Here is a 27,839-nt window from a genome sequence, read left to right on the forward strand (position 1 = left end):
CTTCATTAAAATGAACAATATTCGTATATTGCTAGTTTGTTACACACATAGAAAAAAACAAGTACAAATTCGAACATGCGGAGATTCCCCACAAACGATCTCATCATCATTCAACGTCAAGAGGAAGAGTATCTCAACAAGATGGACAACTGAGAAAGACACAGGACCACTGTCCTCTTTCATTTTTAGGTCTACCCTTCTACCGCAGTTCCACTCTCAAATCGACATCATTCAAAATTGAAAAGAAACTCCGCTCGTTGATAATAGATTATAAATAAATGATCAAACCAGGCAGTTTTAATTCCTTCTTCTTCGGACTCGAGAAATTCTCCACGCATTAGGTTCTTCGTATTTGTTGTATAATGGTTCCAGGCGTTGATTTTTCTTGAATTTACTTAATTTCGTAGGATCACTGAATCTGAAAAAGGCTGGAGCAAATTCCACAAGCCATTTGGGATCGATAGCCGTCACTTCGTGCAAATATTCCTTGGTTGTTTGGATAAGTTCGTGATAGACGACCCTTTAAAAAAATCTCAAGTTAGTAGGTAGCACTAGGCGTATAATTCATTTTGTAGTAAGGTGAAATGATTAAATGTGGTCATCTACTTCAAATTGGCCACGATGGCGTTGAACTGGAATACTTCAACATTACTGCACTTGTCACAAATATACAGTTCAGGGCTCGTAGTTAATGTCTACTTTAAAAAAAATAATTTTGGTAACCAAAATAGCTTGAAAAAGTTACCAGAATGTAACCAAAAAAGTGAAAAAACATTTTCGTGTAGAAAAAATGACCAAAAAACAGTCTGGTTTTTCAATTTTGAAAAGTAGGACTAATTTTGCAACATCTTGGCAACGAAATGAGAATCTTTGCAATTTTTGCCAAAAAGCATGACTTTGACAATTTTAGCAAAAAGAAGGTTTTTTTTGTCAATTTCCGGTAAAAAAGCTAAACTTTTGGACAATTTTTTTAAAAGGGAGACTTTTAGGAATTTTTGAAAAAATGTACTTTTTTGCAATTTTGACCAAAAAGAAAGAGAATTCTGGATAATTTTGAAAAAAAAGTTTTTCATTTTTCCAATTTTTGAAAAAAAAAATGATTCATTTTTAGAAAGTAAGGAGTTAAAAGATGCGAAATTCTCTCTGCTTTCGATTGGTATAATTTTGAAGCCAGCAAGTGCAATCTTTGCATTTCACCTTACATTTAATTAGCAGAAAAAAAAAATTGAAATACCATTCGGGTTGCCTGTTGAATAACGCCGAACTAGGATGAATATATAGGTACAACTTGACTATCGACCAAGGTCCTGTATCCTTCCTGAGGATCTTTTTTAGCCGCATTTCTGAAGAAACCCGAGCATATCGCTTTCTGTATCAGAACTGTATTCTTCTCAGCAGGAACTACATCCAATTTATGCCTGAAATCGAGTACCAAAAAAAAAACATAAGCAATCATGATCAATATTATTTGTGGTTATAAAAAAAAATCAAAAATCGAATTATACCTATCCATTATGCCCAGCAATTGTTTCCTCACATCTTGAGCTCTCTTTAGAGTTCTAATCTGAACGAAGTTTTCGTAACACCAAGCGTTACTGAATTTATTATTTTTCCACGAGTTGAACACAGCTAATAAGGTCAAATGGTCGCCTTCGACTTGATTGAATTTAGCTTTCTTGGCATCAGCCAAAGCCTGTTTGTCTTTCGGTCTGTAGAATACATTTTGAACGGAAAGCATTGATACAATAGTCAATACTACATCGGAACATTGCAGATTTAACGACATAATCAACATTTTCGCCAAGTTGGGTTCCAATGGGAATTCAGCCATCTGGAAAATAATCAACATTTAGCCAAATTCATCCAATAGAAAGGTTCAATAAACAAATCGTTCACGTACCCTACGTCCTAATCTGGTAAGTAAACCTTCGCTATCGAGGGCACTGAGCGAATGTAATTGTCCTAAAGCTTCGATTAAACTGTCCACCGGAGGAGCGTCCATGAAATCGAAATTCAACAGGTCGTTAATTCCCATAGTTTTAAGTTGCAATACCTACAAAAAAAAGTTAAACTTAGTGTCATTCGTTCTAGTTTCTAAATTCTTAAGATGCAGAAAGAGCTCTATTACGTACAGTGGTAGCTAAATTAGTTCTTTGAATTTCAGGAACAGGTGTAGGTAACATCTCATCCCGATAGGCACGTTCTGTATACAATCTGTAGCATTTTCCTGGTCCAGTTCGACCAGCACGTCCGGCTCTTTGTTTAGCTTGAGCTTGTGAAATTGGCGTAACCACCAACGAATCCATTCCACTTTTCGAATTATACACTTTCTGCTTAACGAATCCGGGATCGACTACGTAAAATATACCGTCGATTGTTAACGATGTTTCGGCAATATTTGTGGCTATTACGACCTAAAATTCGAACCAGATTAATAAATCAGTCGTCGGAGTATTATAAAAGCACGCGGGATGAATATTTTACGTACTTTTCTCGAACCGGGAGGAGCAGCTTCGAAAATACGAGTCTGCATTTCGCTAGGCAAAGCCGAATATACAGGTAAGATAATTAAATCCGGTACATCGGGCCCTAGTTTCTTCATTCTTTCGTATAGAATTTCACAAGCTGTGTCGATTTCTTCTTGACCGGTTAAAAACAGCAATACGTCGCCGGGTGGTTCTCTCAAGTGGATTTGCATCACTGTGATCAAAGCTGCGTCCAGGTAATCGGTTTCGGGTTCTTTTGTATAAAGAACGTCTACAGGGAAAGTACGACCAGGAATCGTGAATATGGGAGCTTTGAAGAAATACTGAGAGAATTTCATCGAGTCCAAAGTGGCCGAGGTTACGATTAGTTTCAGTTCTGGCCTTCTTTGAACGGCTTGCTTCAATAAACCTGCGCAGAAATAACGTAAAATCAGTATCGATGTTTTTGGAACGAAACTTAGTTCTTGAATACGTTTTAAAATCCTTACCGAACAGTACATCGGTGTGAATGGTTCTTTCGTGAGGTTCATCTAACATAATAACCGCGTAATTCGATAAATCTAAATCGACCAAGCATTCTCTCAGCAACATACCGTCCGTCATGTATCTGTAAAAAAATAACACTTGGATAAAATATGTCTGTACGAATTTAATAATATCAATTGTACGAACACTCACTTTATCATGGTTTCAGAACTGGTACAATCTTCGAAACGAATAGTGTAACCGACCTCTTGGCCTAATCAACAACCGAATTCTTCTGCTACTCTTTTCGCAACTGACATGGCAGCCACTCTTCTCGGCTGAGTACAACCGATTTTACCTCTCGAGGTAAATCCAGCTTCGGCCAAGTATTGAGTAATTTGAGTAGTCTTGCCTGAACCAGTTTCACCGATAACGATCAATATTTGATTTTCAGCTACAGCCTATTTTAAAATAAGAAAAATATTTATAAAATATCACGTAGCTTTCATTTCGATTCGAATCAGTAAAATATACCTACTTTGATTAAATCATCTTTCAGCTTGTAAATCGGAAGACTTTGACGTTGCTCTAAAATAGTTAAATTTGTTTTCTTTCCGAAAGAGCTCTTCTTTCCTCCTATCACATGTTTTTTCCATTCTGGAATTTCTTGAGAACTGATACCGATTCCACGAGAGGTTCCGATCATGTTCTTATTCTCAGCTGTAAACATTACGAATTATAATAATCCAAAATAGCAGTTTTGCTTCACCGAATGATGAAATACTTACGTTCAGGCAACGGATCGATCCAATTTTTGTTCGAATTGGTCGGAGCCGAGTCAACTTCTTGCTCTCGAGCTATCATTTTCTGCTCTCTACGTTCCTTGGCAAGGGCACTCTGCATCATGGCAGCTTGAGCCAGAGATCCATCAAGATTTTTAACAATACGAACCTACAAGCGGTCATTTTAGATTAAAAATACCAACGAGATGAAATTCACAAAATAAGATGAATACTTACAGGACTCAATTCGTGAACATTACGACCATGGCCGTGTAAAAATGGCGGTTCTTCTTCGACGATTTCGATCTCGACATCTTCTTCGTCACTATCTTCTTTAGGAAGAATTCCTGTCACTTCGTCAAAATCAGGAAGTTCACTTTTATCGATACAGTTCGCAGCCAACATCTATACAAATAGCATAAAAAATGTTAATAATCAACATTTCATCAGCATATTAATTTTTACAATCAAATACTTCAGAAAATTCATACCTGTTTCAACTCCCATCTTTCAGGAGACGAAATACGTTTGACTTTCTTCACATTATTCTTATCACCAGGTAAGTCCAACTGATGTCTTTCACGAATTCGCATTTCGATATTATCAGGAGAAGGATTTCGTTTAGGACTTCTAGCCGAAGTTACTTCTATTCTATCTCTACCCCTATCTCTTCTTCTATCATTACTTCTACTTCTTCTTCTTTCGTTACTTCTGCTTCTTCTCCTTTCTTTACTTCTACTTCGGTTTCGTCTTCTTCGGTCGTAACTTCTGCTTCTACTTCTTCTATTTCTTCTTCTATCGTTGTAGCCTTTTCTTCTATCATTACTTCTACTCCTGCTCCTTTTCCTGTCTCGACTTCTGCTTCTACGTCGTTCACGACTTCTACTTCGTTTTCTGTATTTATCTCTGGAACTTTCGGGCTCTCTGCTTCGACTTCTCTTTTTCACTTTTTCTCTTAAAGGAGGTTCTGCTAATACCTTTTTCTCATTGAGTGGACTTGGCGATCGACTTAGTTTCTGTTCTTTTTCCGCTTCTTCGGGTTTATCGTCTATTCCATTCGGTTTGGATATTTTAGGTTTCATGTGTTGGATGATACGTAGTATGTTTTGGATAAACGAGTCCTAAAATAGAAATACATCTGAGTAAGAGTTGAAATAAATGGTATTGAAAATCGATCTGAATTTACGTACCGAAAACTCGGCTCCATTTTCAACCAGTTTAGCTTTGAATTGTTCGAAACCATCGCAATCCTTGGATAGGTGAATAATGAATTTAGCTGCGAACAGTACAAAATTACAATGAAACCGAATCACTGTGACATTTTAACAGATGAAAATGATAGAAAACTTACCCAAGTCTTGGTCATTGAGATCATAATGGTTACCCAACTCGATGCTGATCTTAGAAACTAGCGAAAGATATTCTAGCTTCGCGATGTCATTCATCTTCGCAAGTCGAACAGATAGTTGATGATTCTAAACGTTCATCGAGAAATATTCACGACATTTTATATAAAAGTGAAGAAATATGACTAAATTAAACTTTTCTGAATGAAATTAATGAAAATTATCGAAAATCTTCTGCTCTTCTGCTGAAAAACGAAGGAAAACAAAAACATTCATATCAATCAGTAAGTGATTCTGTAATTTTTGATCTGTGACTTCGCATGAAATCTGTTTCTCGTAATTACCGTAAATTACCAGTATTTATTTCAGAAAATCATGAAAATGAACTTGAAATGATTTGACTTTGACCATTTTGAAGTGAACTGATTGAATTTTGATCTTAAAAATAAAGATCGATTTTTGCACATCTTCGGGTGATCATCCCCTTCTTCATGGATATTGGATCATGATCGCAACTAAAATCTTGATAGTTAATTCAACTTTGTCAATAAGAACACGATTTACAATTTATTTTTGATTTTGAATGGAAAATTGAATTGAAAAATGAAAATGACAATTAATGACTTTATTTATGAGAAATAAAATCAAACGGGATAAAATTTCTTATTTAGTATCGATTCGATTCGATTCACCATGATGAGAATTTTTACTCTTTCCTGACTTTAGTTTAAGGCCTTTTTAATTTTATAGTGACCATAACTTCTTACGTTTTTTTTCACGGCAAAATTTCAAAGTGCTTTTTTTAGGTCAAAGAAAAATAATACTACATGCTTTGCCGTACTTTTTCCGTAGTATTAATTGTAGGGAGCTACGACAAAGTTAAATTAATTTACTTTGCGTTTGCCGTAAACAAGTACTTTGAAATTTTGTTTACACATGTCTACGTTTTTTCAATTTTCAGTAGCTTTCTATGGTCATATTAAAAAGAGCATTAGTGACTGGCGATGATTAATTTAATTAGAAACAGAATCTTATTACGGGTAGTATTTATTTACGAAACTGAATATGATTAGTAGTTTTTACATCAAGATTCATGAAGTGGATGATTATGAACGAGTGCAATAAGGCACGAGTTTAGAATCATCCACCTTATTTACCCATTCATTTGCCTGAAGGCGAACGTACGAAAGTCAACGTACCTATAGAAATAAAATTGACTTGTATTTTTGGGTAGTTTTTTCAAGAAATTATTTAAAATAGTTGAAAATTTGACAACAGGTAAGTCATTCTTTGACAATTTGTTAACCTACCCAATTCTCCTCACTCCATGGTTCGATGGCGCGAAATTTGAGTTGGTAAATAAACGTAACTCAGCTTCCCCATCGGACCCTCGAAAAAGTATCTCTCAAGCTCTTAGCTAAAAATGCTACATGCTACGCATTTCAACGTCTCTTTGTATGGTATGGTACTTTGTTCATTGTGGTTCATATTTGCGTCCTATACTTTGATTTAAACTTATGATTTCGATTTCTGCGATTCCATTTTTCATCCTTTTTACTCGATTTCAAGACGTTTTTATAATGGACGCTACTTTTCACTTATTTTTTCACAGTAAGTAAAAGTTAATTTCATATTCTATAAAAAAAAAACAAAAAAAAAAACGAAAGCATTCATAACAGTAGGTAACAAAATTTCAAGTGCTAATCGTAAGAAGCCACAACAGTACTTTGCCGCAAAAAATTACTTTGAAATTTTGTTTACATCAGTCTACGTTTTTTCCATAGGTTTCTGGGGCCATTATAAAAAGGTCTTCATATACGCGATTTTTTATTGCGGAATATTTTTATACGCAATATTTTGGTTTTATTCAGGCTAGTTAACCTGTTTTTAACCTTTAACTGTTACCGCAAATTAACCGGTAAATTAACCAGAAAAAATTTAACTTTCACCAAAAATTTTTTTTTTTTGAAATATCACTAACCATAACTGCAACCGTAACCGGTTTTTGAGATTAAAATGAACCGTAACCGTAACCTTGACCAAAAATTTTTCAGAAAGAAACTGGTTAAAAAAATTTTTAAAAATTGAAAAGTGCTTTTTTTCATTTCTTTTCATCTGTGGTTTTTTTCAATGTGATTTGTGGTGATTTGATATTTTAATTTAAAAAACGCGAATAGAAAGTTCAAAAATTTGAAACTATAGTTGCATCATATTCATTGGTGATTAAACTATTAGGGCTTAAGGCTCGATCTTGAATGATATTTTAATAATAAGAGATGATAAAGAGTTTGTTTCTTGAAGAAATTGTCAAATTTCGAATTCAAATGTTAGGTATCAGTTTTTCAATTTTCAAACTTCAAAATTTCAAACCTGGAGAAAAATTTTAGGAATTTTCAAATTTTCAACTGTACCTAATTTTAACCATTAACCGAAAAAAAATGATCACCAATAAGAATAACTGTAACCTGAACCTTAACCGTAACCTTTAGCCTAAATTTTGAATTTCTTGTTAAATTTTTCACCGTAACCTCAACTGGAAATATTTTTTTTCGGTTAACAAAAGCCTGGTTTTAATTCACGATGTCGCAACAAGGAGATCTCCCCTCGGATCACTACGTTAGTCGTAAATAATTCGTCTCCTCAATCGCCTGGTCAACCTCTGAATGAGGAATTTCATGAAGAACAATTACTCCAAGATACTGTAAGTTTTCTCTCATAAGTCTCAATTAATATTGTTTGTTTTTTGTAGCATGTTAGAATTTTGCCTTTTCAGCTTCCCATTTTGTTGTGTTCGTTTTGTTCAATGTATTTGGTCTAACAAAAATTTGATATTTCTTAACCTAATTCGATACTTCATTTCGCTCATCTGATTTTCTCATTCGTTTTGATTTTTCTATACCTATTCGGAAATCTCAATTTTACCTATTTTGTTTCGGAGCTTTCAAAGCTCAAAGTTTCAGGTGACTTTATTTTTCGTCTATTTTTCGTTCTCACTCGTCTCATAGGTAGGATTTTTTTATGTTTCGGCCCTTCAGAATAGGTATTTAAAGTAAATTTAGTAGTTAGTTACTGAGAACGTAGTTCTGAAATTCGATTTCACTTTCAGGAGGTAATCGCCGAAATGATTAGTGCGTCCTGGCCCCTGGGAACTTTAAGCGGAAGCGTTCGATTTGGGTCAACGAGTGTTTTTACAAATATTCTATTTAATGTAAATATATGCAATTTCTATTTTGTATTTTAACCCATTCATCCAAACCCCCCCCCCCTTTTCATTGTGCACTGGCATCTAGCATTTTTAGTTTTTGAGATAATTTAATTCAAAATTCTGTAACTAAGTTCAAATTTGGATTCAAAATAGCTCAAGAGTCAAGAGCTACTAAGAACCATTAAGGTGTAATCAGGGCTTTTTTTGTGGAGGGGACGCGGGGGGACGCCGTCCCCCCACAGAAAGGTTCAAAATTATCGAAAAATTTCCATAAAAACTAAAAAAATGAACGAATTTGAAAAAAATTAAAAAGTGAATAAATGTTGGTAACTTTTTAAAAAAATGTTGAATTATCGGAGTGGAAAGTGCGAAAACGAAATCAGAATTACATACAATGAAAATTCGTAAATCTAAAATTTAGCATTCAAGTTTGTACCTCAGTACTCATCTTGCACGTCAGGGAGCCCGCTCAAGAATTATCGCACCCCCCCCCCCCGTCGATCCTCTGGGAAAATTTCTTCTCAAAGGGGGAGTCCTGAGGAACATTTCTAGCCCTTGTACTCAAAAAAAAGTGGCCCTATTTACAAAATGGCCGAAATCGCAGATTTTGCGTTCCGACATAGGCCTTGCATGAAATTTTTTAAACCATACTAAGGTAGATCGAAAGATCAGGCAAAAATTTGTCACCTGTCAAAATTTCAAGTGCTAAAGTGCATTTTTCGATTTTTGGTTAATTTTTAAAAATCAAATTCAGGCCAAAAATGAGGGGAAAAATCAAAATTTTACGTAATTGACCAAGAAAGCTGAAATTTGGGATATACGTACCATATTTTCGACATGCCAAATCAATTGGAAACTGTTTCAACCTGTTTTGGAGCAGATTTGGAGCCTCTAGAAAATTTTTAAAACTCGAAATTTCCACAAAATGTCATCAAAATGGAGTTGGAAAGCTGAAATTTATTCTGCAAACTAATTTCAATGCGCTATGAAGTACTGCAGATAAATTTCAAGTCTTTTTGGAGCCTCCAGCGATTTTTTGAAAATTCTGGAGCCTCCAGCAGATTTTTTAAACTTTGAATTTTTACAAAATTTCATCAAATGGAGATGGAAAGCTGAAATTTACTCTACACTCCAATTTTAACACTCTCTGAAGACGACTTCAGGTGGGTTCAAGTCATTTTGGAGCTGGAGGCTCCAGCAAATTTTTTAAACTTTAAATTTTTACAAAATTTCATCAATGGAGGTGGGAAGCTGAAATTTATTTCGCAGACTAATTTCAATGCGATATGAAGACGACTACATGGTGGTTTCAAATGGTTTTCAAGCTTCCAAAAAGTCGCTGGAGGCTCCAAAACGACTTGAAATCGACCAGCAGTCGACTTCGTAGCGCATTGAAATTAGTTTGAAGAATGAATTTCGGCTGTCCATCTCCGTTTGATGAAATTTTGGGGAAATTTCAAGTTTCAAAAATTTACTGGTGGCTCCAGTAATTTTCAAAAAATCGCCGGAGACTCCAAAATGACTTGAAATCCCCCTGCAGTTGACTTCGTAGCGTATTGAAATTAGTTTGCAGAATAATTTTCAGCTTTCTAACTCCATTTTGATGATATTTTGTGGAAATTTCGAGTTTCAAAAAAATCTACTAGAGGCTCCAGTAGTTTTCAAAAAGTCGCTGGAAGCTCCAAAATGACTGGAACCCACCTGGAGTCGTCTTCAGAAGGTGTTAAAATTGGAGTGTAGAGTAAATTATCAGCTTTCCATCTCCATTTGATAAAATTTTGTAAATATTCAAAGTTTGAAACTTCGATATTTTTCTCTCAAAAATTCAAATTATGTTTAGTGGGGGAGGGGGTATGAAAATTAGGGGCTTGCAACTTCAATTTAGCGTTTCCCTCAGAAAAGAAATACAAAAAAAGGCCTGGGTGTAATAATATGAGAGAAATATTCAATATTTTTAATACTTTTTAAAAAGAGGCATTAACCACCTTGATTCCTTTTTTTATTTTTTGAGAAATTTGAGAATAATCAAAAAATGGCAAAAACAGCTCATTTCAACTCGAAACATGGGCCCTTTAATTTCAAACATTATTTTTGAGCTGTATAGATATCTTTTATACATTCTAGAGACCTTGATGTGTTAATTAAAAAAAAATTAGCTTTCTTAGGTGCCATAAAAGGAGCTAAATAATTTTTTCCGATTTTTCGATTATTTTTCAGGTAGTTTTTGGGAAGGCGGTTTATTTAATACCCGTTTTACAGAGATAGAAGATGATACTGGCGTCGCAAATATTGAACATTTCTCCCACATTATTACACCTCTAGGGTTCTTCATAGTTCTTTGAGCTACTTTGAATCCTTTGAACTTGCGTTACAGAATTTTGAATTAAATTTCGGTGGGGCTTGGCTGAGAGAGGCGTTCATTCCACGATCGTACGCGGTGACAGTCGTCAACTTCGGACTTGAGGTCTGAACTCGATGAGCTCCACTATACATATTTTCGAAAACACGACGAACTATCGCAGTGTACATTTTCGACAACGGTGCGTGGGAGGAAACAAGTGTGATAGACCAAAAATGTGAAGCTTGAAAAATACGTACTTTCGGAAAGACCAAGTTTATAGTGCCTGGAATTCGAATCCACTTTTTTCCCCTTTAGTATAAAACCATAAAACGTTTCATCTCACATTTACGGCCCTAATTTCACATCCTATTATAAAGCTATCCTTACATGCCCTCCCCCAGGGCCTCATTTTTATTTTCACAGCCCTTACTTCGCATCCTATTGCAGAACTAACGTTACATACCTTTCCTTGAGCCCTTAATTTCATTTTTTTTATGCTTCAGATGGAGAAATGACGCGTGATCTGAGATGATGGTCTGTGCTAAGTGAAGACCGCACCCATGATCACCTCGATTTTCAAGACTGGCTTTGATGCGAAGTGAGGACCACCATCTCCGCATTTCTCCCCCGAGTATAAAAGTTTCATTTTACATTCACAGCCGTTACATCACATCCTATCGCAAAACAAACGTTAGAGAAGGGTGCTGAAGCCCCAATTTCATTCATTCATTTAGTATATACTTTGGATGGAAAAAATGCCAGGTGATCTGAGCCTATGGTCTGTGCGAAGTGAGGACCACACCCATGATCACATTGATTTTTAAGACTGGCTTTAATGCAAAGTGAGGACCGCCATCCCCTTCCCCAGTTGTTTATTTTTCTTATGCATGAAATGAAGAAAATGAAGTGTGATCTGAGATGATAGCCTGGGCGAACTGAGGACCATCTACATCATCTGAGATGATATCATGTGCAAAACAAGAACCACACCCATGATCACCTCGATTTTCAAGACTGGCTTTGATGCGAACTGAGGACCACACCCATGATCACATTGATTTTTAAGACTGGCTTCAATGCAAAGTGAGGACCGCCATCCCCCCACCAGTTGTTTGTTTTACTTATGCTTAAATATAGAAAATAAAGTGTGATCTGAGATGATAGCCTGAGCGAAGTGGGGACAATCTATGTGATCTGAGATTATATCATGTGCGAAATGAGAACCACACCCATGATCACCACAATGTTTGTGACTGGCTTTGATGCAAAGTGAGGACCGTTATCCCACATTTTTTCTTCAGTATAAAAGTTTCATTTTACATTTGCATCCCCCTTACGCCACATCCTATTGCAGAACTAACGTTACATGCCCTTACGCAGAGGGGAGGGGGGCTGTGGCCTCGAATTTATTTTTTTTATGCTTCAGACAGAGAAAGTGACGCGTGATCTGAGACGATGGTCGGTGCGAACTGAGGACCACACCCATGATCACATTGATTTTTAAGACTGGCTTCAATGCAAAGTGAGGACCGCCATCCCCCCACCAGTTGTTTGTTTTACTTATGCTTAAATATAGAAAATAAAGTGTGATCTGAGATGATAGCCTGAGCGAAGTGGGGACAATCTATGTGATCTGAGATTATATCATGTGCGAAATGAGAACCACACCCATGATCACCACAATGTTTGTGACAGGCTTTGATGCGAAGTGAGGACCATCCTCTGAAGTGTGATCTCTGGACTGAACATGGTGCGATGTCAGGACCACACTGGACTACTGATGATCAACGCTGGACAACTGATGATTACATTGTGAGGACCGTGAGATTTGAGAAAATGCTTGTCACAAAGTGAGGACTGCACCCTGAATCACTCTATTTTGCAGACCAGCAATTGTGCAAAGTGAGGACCATGCAAAAAGCGTGATATGAAAACTGTCTGATCAGCAAAGTGAGGACTTTTTTAAACAAGTGACCCAGAGTGAAACTAGCCTGGTCCTCACTTTGCAAGCTGGTCCCCACTTTGCAAACCAATCGGGGAAATGGTCCTCACTTTGCCACCATGTCCGATCCCACGACGGTCTAAACCCAGCTCACGTTCCCTGTAAGCGGGTGAACAATCCAACGCTTGGCGAATTTTGCTTCGCAATGATAGGAAGAGCCGACATCAAAGGATCAAAAAGCGACGTCGCTATGAACGCTTGGCCGCCACAAGCCAGTTATCCCTGTGGTAACTTTTCTGACACCTCTCGCTGAAAACTCTTCAGCGGACGAGAGGATCGAGAGGCCGATGCTTTCGCAGTCCCTACGCGTACTGAGCGTCCGGGATCAAGCCAGCTTTTGCCCTTTTGCTCTACGCGAGGTTTCCGTCCTCGCTGAGCTGGCCTTAGGACACCTGCGTTATTCTTTGACAGATGTACCGCCCCAGTCAAACTCCCCACCTGGCGGTGTCCTCGGATCGGATTACGCGACGTCGCCAGATCTTGCCGGGCGACGATAACACGCGGCACGCCGCCCCCGAGAGAACGACGACCACGCGCCACCGCCGTGGACCGACGAAGATTACCGGCGGCGATGATCGCGCTTAACTCTACCGGGAATCGATCGTGACTGACGGTCGTAACGGGCCCGAAACGACGCCGGAACACGAGCCGAACGCCGAAGCGAACGACCGCGACAGACGCGCCCGGACCACTGACCGGACAGCACGCGCTCCGCACCACCGAGTAAGTAAGGAAACGATGCGAGTAGTGGTATTTCAAGATCGACGAGGCACGACGCCCGCCTCTCGACGAACGCCGCGTGATCCTCGTCTCCCACTTATGCTACACCCCGGCATGTCTCCGAACAATGCCAGACTGGAGTCAAGCTCAACAGGGTCTTCTTTCCCCGCTGATTTTTCCAAGCCCGTTCCCTTGGCTGTGGTTTCGCTAGAAAGTAAATAGGGACATGTTTACAACCGGAATCTGGCATCCTTGTTGCCTGGACCCGCTGCCCTGCTCCTCGTCGGTACCTAGCTTTCGCTTTAACCCGACTCAAGTGGAGCTGCTCGTCCGGTCCGTACAATAACCGGTCGTGCGCGGGAATTATCGTTCGACGTTTTCAGAGGTCTTCTGGAGTCGGTTTACTTACACCGCTCTCTAAGTGTTCCCCCTACTGCTTGGCTAGGGGCCGACAAACCCGTTGCCTTCGATTCGGCTCAGAGGTAGCAGTTGATCCTCCCCGCTTCTAGCTACGCGGTAGCGTGATCAAGCCGCTCTGAGAAGTGCAGCCGTGATCTTCCCACCCCTAAGCAGTGACTTGTAGGGTTCGCTATATCCCTCGTAGATTTCCGTGTCACGAACACGCGGCCCCCTTACCTAGCTACAGCAGGGCAGCCGAGGTCTCGGCTTATGTCAACTGGCGGTAATCCTATTAGTGACGTGACCGCAGGGCGGCTCATTCCTGTTCGGGGATACCATTTCACCGTGGATCGCAGCGGGTACGATGGCAGACCATACATACTGAGTTGCGGGCGGTGATGGACCAGTCCAGCCAGAGTCTCGGATCCCCCGCCTTGGTAGGAGTTTCATTGGTAGCCCCACGGTCTCAACTCGCATCATCGCAGGCCGTTGGCTTGTCCGGATCCCCCTGGTATTCTCCTCCCCCCGTGGCACTGTGCTAACAGCTTGCGCTTTAATGTCAACATGGCATCGTCGAGTTCGGATAGGACCAGTTACGGTGTCGTCAGCCCGCCGGCTGCCTAGCGAAGGTTTGAGACCAGGGCTTGGGCCTTCCCCGTCCGGGGCTTTTAACCACAGCCACTACGAGACCAACCACTGATGACGCAGGCGGCTGATTTCCTGCGTCCCCGTAGTACCAATTTTTGATCATCTCGGGATCACGGATCGGTCATCCGCTCGAGAGGTGGCCAATTCCCTCTAGGTCATTTGCCGGTGTTGTCGTTCGGCTTGGCTAACCTACGCCAATGTCTTTAGCCTACCGCCTATTCTGCGCAGGTCGCGGTTTACCTGTTCGTTTAGTAGATGGGAAGACAGCATCGGCGTACTCCCGCAGGCAGTCATATGCTGCCTCGGAGCTGAACCAATCCTGTCTGCCTTTGAACTTTCGCCCTTCTCAGGCGAGTCAGAGTTTTCGGCAGCTTCAACGTTGGGCGCGGGTTCGGAATTGGTGAGATACCTCTTCTTCCACCTCGCTCCTCGATTGAACCTTTCTCGGTGGGTTTTCCCAGCAGGTACTTTCAGGCTATTTCCCGGCTCCTCTTCGCGCCGGTCGCCTACTTCCCCTGTAGCTGGTTCCCCCTTGACCGGCTTCTTACTCCGTCTCATTTTAGACCTCGTCGTCATCCGCGGCTCAGAGTCTGCCTCGTTCACCGAAGTGGCCGTTGCTCGCTCTTTGCCGCTTCTGCCAACGCGTCTGGGAATCTTCGCAATCGGAGGAGCTTCGTCAGGTGTGGGGCTTTCGGAGTTCGTCTCTCCCCTTTCCCGTTGACCACCTGAGTTTGCCAACCGCCGATCGCGGCACCCGGTGTAGGTAGCTATGGCCTGGCGAACCTCACGGACGGCTTCGCTACCTGATCCAGTCGCATTTTGACCACGGTTTTCTTGGCACTTCCGCCAGCAGACGACTTGCCGGGTTCAGCCTGAGATCGCGCTGGATCGCCCGCGATCTGGGGTCCGACTGAGGGCTCGCCACTTTCCCTCAGCTGCCAGTTTATCGGGGAGGGTCGCTCCCGCGGCCGAGACCGAGACGGTTGGACCCTACGCGAGCTAACCCCACCGCTACGCGCATTCACCGTGGGTAGGAATCGAAGCCTACCCGGATTTACTTCGTATAAATCGCTCATTTTTGGGCTGTGGTCTGTATCTCGGTTACCCGAGTTGCCTGTGCACGCGAACTTCCGTTCGCCCGTAGGACTTGCTACCACTGCCAGTTTACCTAGCAGGGATTTTGTCGCCCTCTCTGGTAAACCAGCGGGGTCTTGCGTTCGAGTTGCCGTTTGCCCGCGTGCGGACTCTTGGCAGAAGGGTAGCCCTATTCCCGGACGAGATCCGAGCAGGACTGTTTGAGTTATTTCTAACTTACCATGCGTTCGACTGACTCCCTCGTTCGAAGAAGAGATCTTCTAATTGAGGCAGTCTTAGTGGCCTCCTCCAGCTTCCCGGAGATGACCGTTGTGCGTTCGAGGGGTTGCCGCTACGCATGCCTTCGCTTGCGACGCGGGCTTCATCGGTACACCTTCTATGATCGCGGGGTGTCCGTCCTACTCACCTTTCGTGAGAGTAAGTGTTGAGCTTTCGCTCTCTGTCGGGGTGATCAGCTCCGTCATTGCGTTCGAGAGCCTCCACCAGTTTACCTCCTGGTGAAGTTACAAGTCCCCGGCTTTACTTCTGCCCGATACCGATTTGCGCCCACCAATCGCACGGCGAGAGATATTTTCCCTCTCCGGCTCCTTTCCGATGCACTATCGCAGTGTAAGCTCCGGACTTGTAAAAATTAGGAGAGAGAGAAGTCGCGAGCGACAACTCTCTCTCCAGGTTTGCTCACTAAGCGGACAGGCGCTAAGTGCGCGGAGTGAGAAAAGGACACTCTCTCACTCCCGCTGCCGCCGGTGACGGCCGATTTCCGCTTGATCAGGGCGCTCGCCAGCCTAGGCGTTCGTCACCATTAGTGCGGTAGTTCGTCCGCTAGACGACTCCTGTCCGGGCCCTCCTCCTGCCATTTTTGGCGAGGAGCCCCCGACTTAAATGTCCATTACTATCTATCTATGTGGCTGGCGGCGCCAACTTTGGTCCAAGAGAGGTGGTTTCCGACTCCCGCTGACCCGAGCGTTCTAAACGCCCTTGTTCGAGATCAAACGTTGTCCTGACGGTTTACCCGTTTGTCCCTTATCTCTCGGTGACCCGAGAGAGTGGTGGTCTTGCTCACATGCACTAAGTTGAGGGTGCTACTGGTCCGCCGTCCGTTGAATTGCTCCTGCCCCTTTTTGTACAAGGTTTCCAGGTGCTAACGGCGGGTGTTCACACGATCCTCGGGTACGAAACTTGCTGTTCGTTCGAACGCTTTCCTTTGACCGAGGTCATTGGTAGCGGCAGACAAGATTTACACGAGCCCCCGGGGTACCTGTCGTCCGTAAACACCGTCTCCGGCAACCGAGGTTTTCGGAGATGTACGGCAGGTCGTTCCCGATTTTAGCGCATGCTACGACGCGTGTCCCGTGACCACAAGTGCTATTGGCTTCACCTTTACCACCGTACAATATGGAAGGTTACTAGGTTCCGACGCTACGACAAAGCTAGCACCCCTCGTCGGAAAGTAAATAGGGACAGAGAGAATCTCGTTAATCCATTCATGCGCGTCACTAATTAGATGACGAGGCATTTGGCTACCTTAAAAGAGTCATAGTTACTCCTGCCGTTTACCCGCGCTTGCTTGAATTTCTTCACGTTGACATTCAGAGCACTGGGCAGAAATCACATCGTGTCAACACCCGCGAGGGCCATCACGATGCTTTGTTTTAATTAGACAGTCGGATTCCCCTGGTCCGTGCCAGTTCTGAGCTGACCGTTACTTGGCAGTCGATTAGCGTCGACGGCGAGAGCCCGCACATCGTCGACCGCCTAACGACGCGGTTGCCCGCGTGTCGACGGTAACGACGCGCGGATTCGCCGCCGCGCAAAGTTCGGAGGTTCCACGGAAGCCGGGCGACAGACATCCCACGCCGCCAGACGACCACCCCGAAGGGCGTTGTCCAACGACAGGGCGCCGCCTTTCCCGTCTCCGCTTCTGCGCAACCCGAACCCGAGCCGCCACGCTCCTCAGAGCCAATCCTTATCCCGAAGTTACGGATCGATTTTGCCGACTTCCCTTACCTACATTATTCTATGCGGCTAGAGGCTGCTCACCTCGGAGACCTGCTGCGGATATCGGTACGAACCGGCGCGAAGACTCCGCGTGGCCCTCTCCCGGATTTTCAAGGTTCGCGTGGGGATCACGGACACCGCCGCAGCGAGCGGTGCTCTTCGCGCTCGCGTCCCTATCTCCCGGCTAGCGGATTCCAGGGACGTACAACGCTCACAGAGAAAAGAGAACTCTTCCCGGACCCCCCGGCGACGTCTCCGGGTTCATTTCGGTTACCCGGACGAGGCACACGACAGCGACACCGGAGTGACGCTGCGCGTTTAAGGGCCCCGAACACTAGGGAGCGGTTCCGCGCCGGGTTCCGGAATACGGACCGGATTCCCTTTCGCCCCAAAACACGATCGAGTCGAATTTTTCCTACGCGACGCGTTTGAGCAAACGAATAATTGGCGAGAAAACGCAGACGATCGCACTTTCGTACTCGAGGAACCCGTATACAGAGACTACGACCTCTCTAGAGAGGCGCGCTCGTATACGTGATGACTCGCCGATTGTACGACGCTGTGTGTGGTGAGCACACGGCGAAGAAATCGGGCCATCGCAATCGTCTCTGAAAGCGAGAACTCGATTGGGCTCCGCGCGAATCGTCATCGATGCGAGTCTCTATTCGTCGTCGTACGCCGCGAGGTTCTTCTCGTCATCGTCGTTAAGTGTAGGATTTCTCCCCGGGCTTAGGATCGACTGACTCTTGGACAACGGCTGTTCACAAGAAACCCTTCTCCACGGCAGCCCCCGAGGGCCCCTCTCGAGTATTTGCTACTACCACCAAGATCTGCACCGACGGCGGCTCCAGGCAGGCTCACGCCCTCCCCTTCTGCGCGCACCGCCGCGCCCTCCTACTCGTCAGGGCGTACCGGGTCTTCGCTATAAAACGAAGCCCACGCTGCCTCTGACGGTCGAGTATAGGCACGACGCTCCAGCGCCATCCATTTTCAGAGCTAGTTGCTTCGGCAGGTGAGTAGTTACACACTCCTTAGCGGATTCCGACTTCCATGGCCACCGTCCTGCTGTCATCAGCGACCAACGCCTTTCATGGGCTCTGAAATTCGCGTCGATTTTGGCGCCTTAACTCGACGTTCGGTTCATCCCGCAGCGCCAGTTCTGCTTACCAAAAATGGCCCACTGAGCGTCAAGGGTTCCGTCGCGGGCTTCGCGCCCGAGCCGAACCGCACGCGCCGCCGAAACGACACGCCGTCCGACCGGACTCTCTCGCTTTGTCGCGCGCCGAAACGCGCAACTTATCAGGAAAGCCCGCGATCTCGCCCGTTTATAGTTTGAGAATAGGTTGAGGTCGTTTCGGCCCCAATGCCTCTAATCATTCGCTTTACCGGATGAGACGACCCGACGAGCGAAACGCCCGAAGGCGCTTCGTCGATTCGTATTCCGACGCCAGCTATCCTGAGGGAAACTTCGGAGGGAACCAGCTACTAGATGGTTCGATTAGTCTTTCGCCCCTATACCCAGCTCAGACGATCGATTTGCACGTCAGAATCGCTGCGGACCTCCATCAGGGTTTCCCCTGACTTCATCCTGGCCGGGCATAGTTCACCATCTTTCGGGTACCAACGTGCACGCTATAGGTGCGCTCCGGTTCGACGACGCCCGACCGCCGCCCCCGAAGGAACGACGATCCGCAACGCCGCCGGGCCGTTGGAACGCCCTGGGAATGCGGACGACCGGCCGCGCTACAAGAGCACGGAACGTGATCTCGGTAACGTCATCTTCCCCAAAATTCACTTTCATTGCGCCTTTCGTAAAACGAGACGGGTTTCGTATTGTAACGAGCAGCCAACGACGCCCCCGAAAGAACGCCGCCAACTGCACGACACCCCGCGACTCGCGCGCACGTTAGACTCCTTGGTCCGTGTTTCAAGACGGGTCGGAAAGAGGCCCGAAGATTCGTCGCAGACCGGTACCAACGACGACGCTAGGTCGCCGCGGCCACCGTTACACGTACCGTCCGGCGAGTCGGCCAGAATACGCGACTCAACGACGCGCGCCTAGCCGCCGAAACGACTCGACACGCGCCGTCGAACTTTTACACGTCTCCTCGGACCGACACCGAACGGGTCGCGACGTCCGTAATTGAACGGCGACGGAAATATCGAACCGACGACGCGCGAACGCCGTCGATTCTGAATTCCGCCGCCCGGATTCACGGGCTCTGTCCGTTTACCCCCGAACGGTTTCACGTACTGTTTAACTCTCTCTTCAAAGTTCTTTTCAACTTTCCCTCACGGTACTTGTCCGCTATCGGTCTCGTGGTCGTATTTAGCCTTAGATGGAGTTTACCACCCGCTTAGGGCTGCACTCTCAAGCAACCCGACTCTTAGGAGCGGTTCACCCGTCGGACGTCCGCGATCGCTACGGGCCTGGCACCCTCTACGGGTCGTGGCCCCGTTCAAGGGGGACTTGGATCACCGTACCGACCGACGGGTTAACGAACCCTCCCAAACACCACATTTCCCTCGTACGAAACGCCGAAACGCTCCGCGGGATTCGGTGCTGGGCTTTTCCCGCTTCGCTCGCCGCTACTAGGGGAATCCTGGTTAGTTTCTTTTCCTCCGCCTATTAATATGCTTAAATTCGGCGGGTAGTCTTACCTGATCTGAGGTCGGCGTGATACAGAGTGAAGCCTGGTACGAAGTACGCTTATAACGCGAATTATCGCACGCTCGCATCGTCTTCCGAATGTGTGCCCGTTCTCGATCGTCATCATCGCGTCCGTACATGACGCGTGAGCGAATTCGTCGACAACGGCCGGAATAACGACGCGAACGCGCGCAATCGCACGTACAACGTCGTACGTGGATAGAGAAACGGCAAACTATCGCCTCTATTTCGAGAGACGTCTTCGCATCGTATGAGATTCGACGGCGGTAACGTTAAGCTTTTTTTTTCGGAGACGCGCGATCGTACAACACGCGCGATCCTCCGTATATCTTCTCGCCACCACCTCTCTCTGGATGCCCGTTCATCGGACGCTCTCTACGATAGCTACCGCCTTCGCTCTCTACCACTATACGCGGCAACGTTTTCGAACACGGTGTTCGTGAACGAACTTGTTTCTCGGCATCGGCGCCGTGTATTTCAACGAACGTTCGACGCACGACGCTAACCACCGCACGGAGGCGATGGCCCGCGTCAGCGCGAACGAGTCGTCAGCTTCGAGCGACGCGATTCGAAAACCGCGTCGCTCTGGCATGTGCGTAAACACACGCTCGATCTGGTCTGTCACGGGGCGAGCTAACCTCGCGGTGAAAACTGCGAGGCGCTCGCGAGAACGCAACCATCGTGTTACACGTATAACCGACCCTCAGACAGGCGTGGCCCAGGACTCTTTGGTCGCGAGGGCCGCAATGTGCGTTCGACTTGTCGATGTTCGCATAACCTGCGGATTACACGACGACGCGCAGTTAGCTGCGGTCTTCATCGACCCACGAGCCAAGTGATCCACCGTTCGGGGTTGTCTTTCTCACCGTATTGCTACGGTAAAGAATATTTCTCAATATTTTGCGTCGCACCGTGCGCAGGGAATAACTGCGGTGGCGGCGGTGGTGAAACCGCGCGCCACACAGATCGGCTTCCAACTGTGACGCTCGATGCGACGGCTTTTCGTTCGAATAGCCGATTTTCACGTACGGGGGTGCGTTGGAACGCGTTCACGCTCGTACAATAGCGCGATCGCGTTAACGCCGTCGAACGAGAAGTCTGTTCGATCGGGCGTCACGTCGAAGGCGTGTGCACGAGGCGCACACCAACTCCGCGAATTTATCGCGCCCGACGAGCGAACAAACGACCGTCGACACCACACAACGAGAGTGTTCGAAAAAGCGGTGACTTGACGAGAATCACGAAGATTTCGCGCGTCACATTTTTCTCTCACGTTTTTCGTTAATGATCCTTCCGCAGGTTCACCTACGGAAACCTTGTTACGACTTTTACTTCCTCTAAACGGCCGAGTTCGGTCATCTTCCCGAATGTACAAATCGGCGCGGAACGCCGCCGTACCTCGGTCCGAAGACCTCACTGCGGTCGTTCAATCGGTAGTAGCGACGGGCGGTGTGTACAAAGGGCAGGGACGTAATCAACGCGAGCTGATGACTCGCGCTTACTGGGAATTCCTCGTTCACGGGGAACAATTGCAAGCCCCGATCCCTAGCACGAAGGAGGTTCAGCGGGTTACCCGGTAGAGCCTCTCGGCCCGGGAACGAATTACACGCTGATTCCTTCAGTGTAGCGCGCGTGCGGCCCAGAACATCTAAGGGCATCACAGACCTGTTATCGCTCAGTCTCGTGCGGCTATTGTTGTCCGCCGCCTGTCCCTCTAAGAAGAGTTTAAGCTTTATCAGCCGGCGGTAGCCCTATTGGCGGCGAAAAACCGCCGGGCGACGCTGGAAACCGCCGCGCCACCCTCCGACAGCCCGACCCGAGAGCCAAACTGCCGACGAGCAACGACAACAGCGCCAACGCCGCTGACGACGGCCAACCGCGTTCGGGGATACCGTTTCGCCGTGGACCGCGGCAGGTACAACGGCGTGAACCGTCGCACGCTGACCCGCGGGCGGCGAAAGACCCGCCTAGTTAGCAGGACAGAGTCTCGTTCGTTATCGGAATTAACCAGACAGATCGCTCCACCAACTAAGAACGGCCATGCACCACCACCCACCGAATCAAGAAAGAGCTCTCAATCTGTCAATCTTTCCGGTGTCCGGGCCTGGTGAGGTTTCCCGTGTTGAGTCAAATTAAGCCGCAGGCTCCACTCCTGGTGGTGCCCTTCCGTCAATTCCTTTAAGTTTCAGCTTTGCAACCATACTTCCCCCGGAACCGAAAAGCTTCGGTTTCCCGGAAGCTGCCCGCCGGGTCATCGGAGGAACACCGGCGGATCGCTAGCTGGCATCGTTTACGGTTAGAACTAGGGCGGTATCTGATCGCCTTCGAACCTCTAACTTTCGTTCTTGATCAGACGAGAACATACTTGGCAAATGCTTTCGCTTCGGTTCGTCTCGCGACGATCCAAGAATTTCACCTCTAACGTCGCGGTACGAATGCCCACGCCTGTCTCTGTTGATCATTACCTCCGGTCCCGAAAACCGGCCAACGGACGGGGTTGATCACCGACGATGCGTAACCCGCGCTAGCGAACTGCGAACAGCCGCGTAGACGGACGCGAACGCGGGACCCCGCCCGGCGACCCGCGCACGGAAGCGCCGCGAGGGCTGTCTTCACGCGCTGCGAGCAGCGTAGAGGCGGGACCGAGGTCTTGTTCCATTATTCCATGCGACCATATTCAGGGCTATACGACGAGACGTACGTTTTGACGCGCACGCCCCGCCACTTACGAGCCTGCTTTGAGCACTCTAATTTGTTCAAAGTAAACGTGCCGGCCCGCCGCACGCGAACACACGGATTGACCGCGGAACACGTACGAACAGGATTTAAACGGCGGCCGCCACTCGCGCACCGACGCGACGTCGTTAAGACGCGGTCGATGCTGACCGAGCACGTGTCCGCCCGCCGGCAGGACGTCCCGCTGACACGCCGGGAACAATCACTTGGTCCGCGGGTACGCGCGAAGCGAAGCCCGACGAACGCTCAGTGGTCCGACGCCGCGAGGACACAGATCCGACTACGAGCTTTTTAACCGCAACAACTTTAATATACGCTATTGGAGCTGGAATTACCGCGGCTGCTGGCACCAGACTTGCCCTCCAATTGATCCTCGTGTGACCAAGGTTTTAAAGTGTACTCATTCCGATTACGGGGCCTCGAATGAGTCCCGTATCGTTATTTTTCGTCACTACCTCCCCGAGCTGGGAGTGGGTAATTTGCGCGCCTGCTGCCTTCCTTGGATGTGGTAGCCGTTTCTCAGGCTCCCTCTCCGGAATCGAACCCTGATTCCCCGTTACCCGTTACCACCACGGTAGGCGTCGAACCTACCGTCGACAGTTGATAAGGCAGACATTTGAAAGATACGTCGCCGGTACAAAGACCGTGCGATCAGCTCGAAGTTATTCAGAGTCACCAAATCTTTGCGCGGGCCGCTTACGACGGAGACGCCCGAAAGCGAAACCGCCGTTTAGCCGGTTTTGATCTAATAAAAGCGTTCCTTCCGAACCGTACGGCGACGACAGCCGAAACTGCCGCCAAATCCGTACAGTTGGTCGGAACTCTGTCGGCATGTATTAGCTCTAGAATTACCACAGTTATCCAAGTAACGTGGGTACGATCTAAGGAACCATAACTGATTTAATGAGCCTTTCGCGGTTTCACCGTACTAGACGGCTTGCACTGAGACATGCATGGCTTAATCTTTGAGACAAGCATATGACTACTGGCAGGATCAACCAGGGAACCGTCGCTTTTCAAACGCGCTCGAAATCGATCGCGAAAGCCACCTCCGAACGAACGAAGGTCGCTCCCGTGTCTCTCATTCTTACGCGATGATTGCGTGCGGCGGTCTCGTTGGCGAGCGCGGCAGTGTTAACCGCCGCGTGCCTCGAGAACACGCTCGCGTACAACGAGCACTCCGACGTCCGTAAACGAGTTAATTCACGGCGTTCACGTGCAACAATTCGACTGCGAAGTTCCGTTCAGCGAACTCGCGTGTCTACTGAGAAGCACGCTCACGCCGCTCTCGTGGAGTCGAAGCGGCTAACGTGTGTACCGGTTTGACGGGGGACTTTGATAATAAATCGCACTCACACGCGGTGAGAGAATTTTTCTCATCGTCGTTCCCGTCTTTAAAGAAATGTACGAGCGTTTGCCCGAGCCGCAGAGTACGTCTTGAGAAAGACATGCCCTCGCTCGAAGCGAACACACCTCGCCATTGAGACTTCGCCTTGTGAACTCGTATCGCGGACACACTCGACGGAGAACGCGCTCGACAAACGAGCGTTTCACCATCATCGGTGCCCGCGCATACTGAACCGTATCACGTCGTTACAACGAGTCGGTTGCGTCTGCGAATCGTCTACTACGGACGATTTCGTTCGAGCGAATTATTTTCATAATTCTCGCTACGTTTCCGCCTATGGCGCTCGGAGTCGATGTATAATATTGATCGCGACGATCGTACAGTCAATAGGCTGACGAACGCGCTAAACCGAAACCAAAGAATCGGTGTGCCGCTCGGCGTGAGAGCCACGAAGGCCCTACACCAGGTGCACGGGTAAATCGCATCGTGAACGCCGCGTGTTATCGTCCTCCGGACGTACGCGACGACACGACACGCCGTACGCGGCTAAGCGGTCGAATGGTGGGCGAGAGCACGAGGCATTCGGGCATAGAGCGCGAAATCCGAACGAACGGCTGCACTGCCCACGGCATCGCCGTGGAACGAGGTTGCCGGCTCGGAGAATCAATTCCCCGAGCTGCGCGCTCGCTCCACGACGACACGTGGCAGAACGGCTCGTCTTCGGACTCGCGCTCTCTACTCGAGTACTCGTACTCTACATGAACGTTAAGAACTGCGGCGAGCTATCCTAGCGCCTATCCGGACTATAATGCGGTACGTTCCGTGCGTCCAATCCGGCAACTCTATAGCTCAAAATTGGGCTAGCCAAAAGATATTCGGGTACGTTGTGGTCCCAGATCCGCAGACCTTAAGGGGGCTGAGAAAAATCCAAAAAAAAGGGTCTTGAGACCTCGAGCAATTGCAACTCGACCATCCGCAATCAGTAAACTTTGCCAAAAAAAAAGGCCGTTTTTCGGCGTTTTCGCCCGAGCGCCGTCACGCTTCCACCAATTTACGTGGGGGAGTCTCGAGCACTTTCGGGCTCCCCCTCCAAAAGGGGGGCTGGTGCCTCGAAAAATTTTTCCATCTCCAACGAACTCGTAGGTCGTATTCTTGCTAGAAAATGGTGGTTTTTTCATCTCCTCCCCCTCGTAAGGTCGTAAAGGGGGCTGGTACCTCTGATTTTTTTTCATTTTTTTTATATTTTCTGAATTTTTTACCTATTGTTGGACTTTGAAAAATTTTTCGAGGTAACCATCCACTGTAATTATATTTTTTCATCGTCTCTGCTGCCCTCCCCCCCTCCGAGGGGGCTGGTGCCTCGAAATTTTTTTTTTGCATTTTTCGACTCGTATTCGATATTTCTTTGCAAAAATAGACCTTTCCTCGTCCCCCCCCACCCCCGCTCCCCCCTCCGAGGGGGCTGGTACCTCGAAAATTTTTTTTTCATTTTTCAACTGGAATTTGACTTTTATTCTTAAAAATGAAGTTTTTTCCGGTCCTCTCCCCTCCCCTCCCCCCTCCGAGGGGGCTGGTACCTCGAAAATTTTTTTTTCATTTTTCAACTGGAATTTGACTTTTATTCTTAAAAATGAATTTTTTTCCGTTCCTCTCCTCTCCCCTCCCCTCACCCCTCCGAGGGGGCTGGTGCCTCGAAAAATTTTTTTTGCATTATTCGACTCGTATTCGATATTTCTTTGCAAAAATAGACCTTTCCTCGTCCCCCCCACCCCCGCTCCCCCCTCCGAGGGGGCTGGTACCTCGAAATTTTTTTTTTCATTTTTCAACTGGAATTTGAGTTTTATTCTTGAAAATGAATTTTTTTCCGTTCCTCTCCCCTCCCCTCACCCCTCCGAGGGGGCTGGTACCTCGAAAAATTTTTTTTTCAATATTCAACTGGAATTTGAGTTTTATTTGCAAAAATGGATTTTTCCCATTCCTCTCCCCTCCCTTCACCATCCGATGGGGGCTGGTACCTCGAAAAAAATTTTTATTGAAAAACTGGAAAATTGAAAAAAAAAGTCTTGAAAATAAATGATTGAAAAAATGTATCAAAATTGAAGAATTGAATAAAAATTTTCGAAATTGAAAAAAAATATAATTTTCATTGAAAAAATGGAAAATTGAAAAAAAAAGTCTTGAAAATAAATGATTGAAAAAATGTATCAAATTTGAAGAATTGAATAAAAATTTTCGAAATTGAAAAATTAAAAAAAAAAAAGTCTGATCCAAACTAAAAAAAAAAAAAAAAAAAAAATGTTCCCAGTTGAGAAACATTTGAAAATTTGAAAAATTGAAAAATTGATGAGAAAAATTGTGCAATTTTACATATCAAATTTTCTACAACCCTCAGAAATGCCCAAAATTCCAACAAATTTTCCAAATTCTCGAAAATATTCTCAAGTGCGTCTGCGAGGTAGGTAATTTATTGTTTCGGCGACAGAATCCATCACATGTCACCAAGTGGGTTTTTGACCTTTTTTTAGGACTACTTGGTTTGTTTGAAAAAAAAAAAAAAAATTTAAAAAAAAAGTCACCTACGAAGTCTCCGTGAATCATGGGTATTTCGTCCGTCGAAAATGTCATCTCTTGTTGAAAATCACCTACAAAGTCTCCGTGAATCATGGGTATTTCGTCCGTCGAAAATGTCATCTCTTGTTGAAAATCACCTACAAAGTCTCCGTGAATCATGGGCACTTCGTTGGTTGAAAATTTCATCTCTTGTTGAAAATCGCCTACAAAGTCTCCGTGAATCATGGGCACTTCCTCCGTCGAAAATTAGTTTTCAACATTCTCATGTTTGAAAATTTTTATAATTGAAAATGTTTCATATTTTCATCGAGATTTTACAAAATTCTTCAAATTAATATATTTTGTAAATTTGCCGCAATAAAAAAAATCGCCAAAATTTCAAAACCGAATTTTTCAATTATTCATTGTGTTGAATTGGGTGTTTTAAAATATCTATTTCCCTTTTCAAACTTCCGCGAAAATATCGAAAATGTAGAAAAAAAAGCATAAAATGAAACTTTAGTGGTAATAGTAAATTTTTAATAGGGACAGCGGGAATCTCGCTGATCCGTTCAAGCGCGTCACCAATTGAATGAGGAGGCATTAGGCTACCCTAAAAGAGTCATAGTTACCACTGCCGTGTACCCGCGCTTGCTTGAATTTCTTCTTCTTCACATTCAGAGCACTCGGCAGAAAGCACATTGAAAATTGTCCAAAATCAACTAAATAAAAATGTTTTCAATAAATTTGCAAAAATGTTGATTCTTGAAAAAAAAAAATTAAAAAAAAAAATGTCAGGATTCTAAGTCCTTGAACAATTTCCAAAATTGAAAAAAATTGAAAAACTCGAAAATTGAAAAAATTGAAAAATTTGCAAAAATTTGCAAAAATTGAAAAGTTTGGAAGATTTTCACCAGAGCGCTTCGTTTTCTCGCAAAGGAGCCTTCAATTTTTTTTCACAAGTTCAAAATTTCAAAAAATAAATTAAAAAATTTGAAAAAAATGAAAAATTTAAAAAACTAAAAAATTGAAAAAATGCAACTTTTT

The 27,839-nt window shown here is 45.5% G+C and overlaps 1 protein-coding gene, 1 non-coding gene and 2 pseudogenes across 2 annotated transcripts; all 4 read right to left on the reverse strand.

Annotated features, from left to right (window-relative positions):
• Window positions 1-5: 5 nt before the first annotated feature.
• Window positions 6-5,335, reverse strand: LOC135831761 (ATP-dependent RNA helicase DHX8-like). Its single transcript, XM_065344492.1, is given in 15 exon segments — window positions 6-520; window positions 1,235-1,278; window positions 1,280-1,418; window positions 1,506-1,831; window positions 1,901-2,053; window positions 2,133-2,414; window positions 2,489-2,895; window positions 2,975-3,093; window positions 3,165-3,412; window positions 3,490-3,671; window positions 3,740-3,902; window positions 3,971-4,138; window positions 4,225-4,854; window positions 4,924-5,009; window positions 5,085-5,335. Coding segments are annotated over 15 exon segments (3,264 nt in total). The 5' UTR covers window positions 5,179-5,335; the 3' UTR covers window positions 6-297.
• Window positions 5,336-12,342: 7,007 nt separating this feature from the next.
• LOC135833543 (large subunit ribosomal RNA) lies at window positions 12,343-20,162 on the reverse strand (annotated as a pseudogene).
• A 693-nt stretch (window positions 20,163-20,855) lies between these two features.
• LOC135833541 (5.8S ribosomal RNA) lies at window positions 20,856-21,013 on the reverse strand. Its single transcript, XR_010556495.1, has one exon. It is a non-coding gene; the product is annotated as a 5.8S ribosomal RNA (ribosomal RNA).
• Window positions 21,014-21,440: 427 nt separating this feature from the next.
• On the reverse strand, window positions 21,441-23,899 carry LOC135833527 (small subunit ribosomal RNA; annotated as a pseudogene).
• Window positions 23,900-27,839: the final 3,940 nt, after the last annotated feature.

This window comes from Planococcus citri, chromosome 1, assembly GCF_950023065.1.
Source record: "Planococcus citri chromosome 1, ihPlaCitr1.1, whole genome shotgun sequence".
In the NCBI taxonomy this organism is placed as follows: domain Eukaryota; kingdom Metazoa; phylum Arthropoda; class Insecta; order Hemiptera; family Pseudococcidae; genus Planococcus; species Planococcus citri.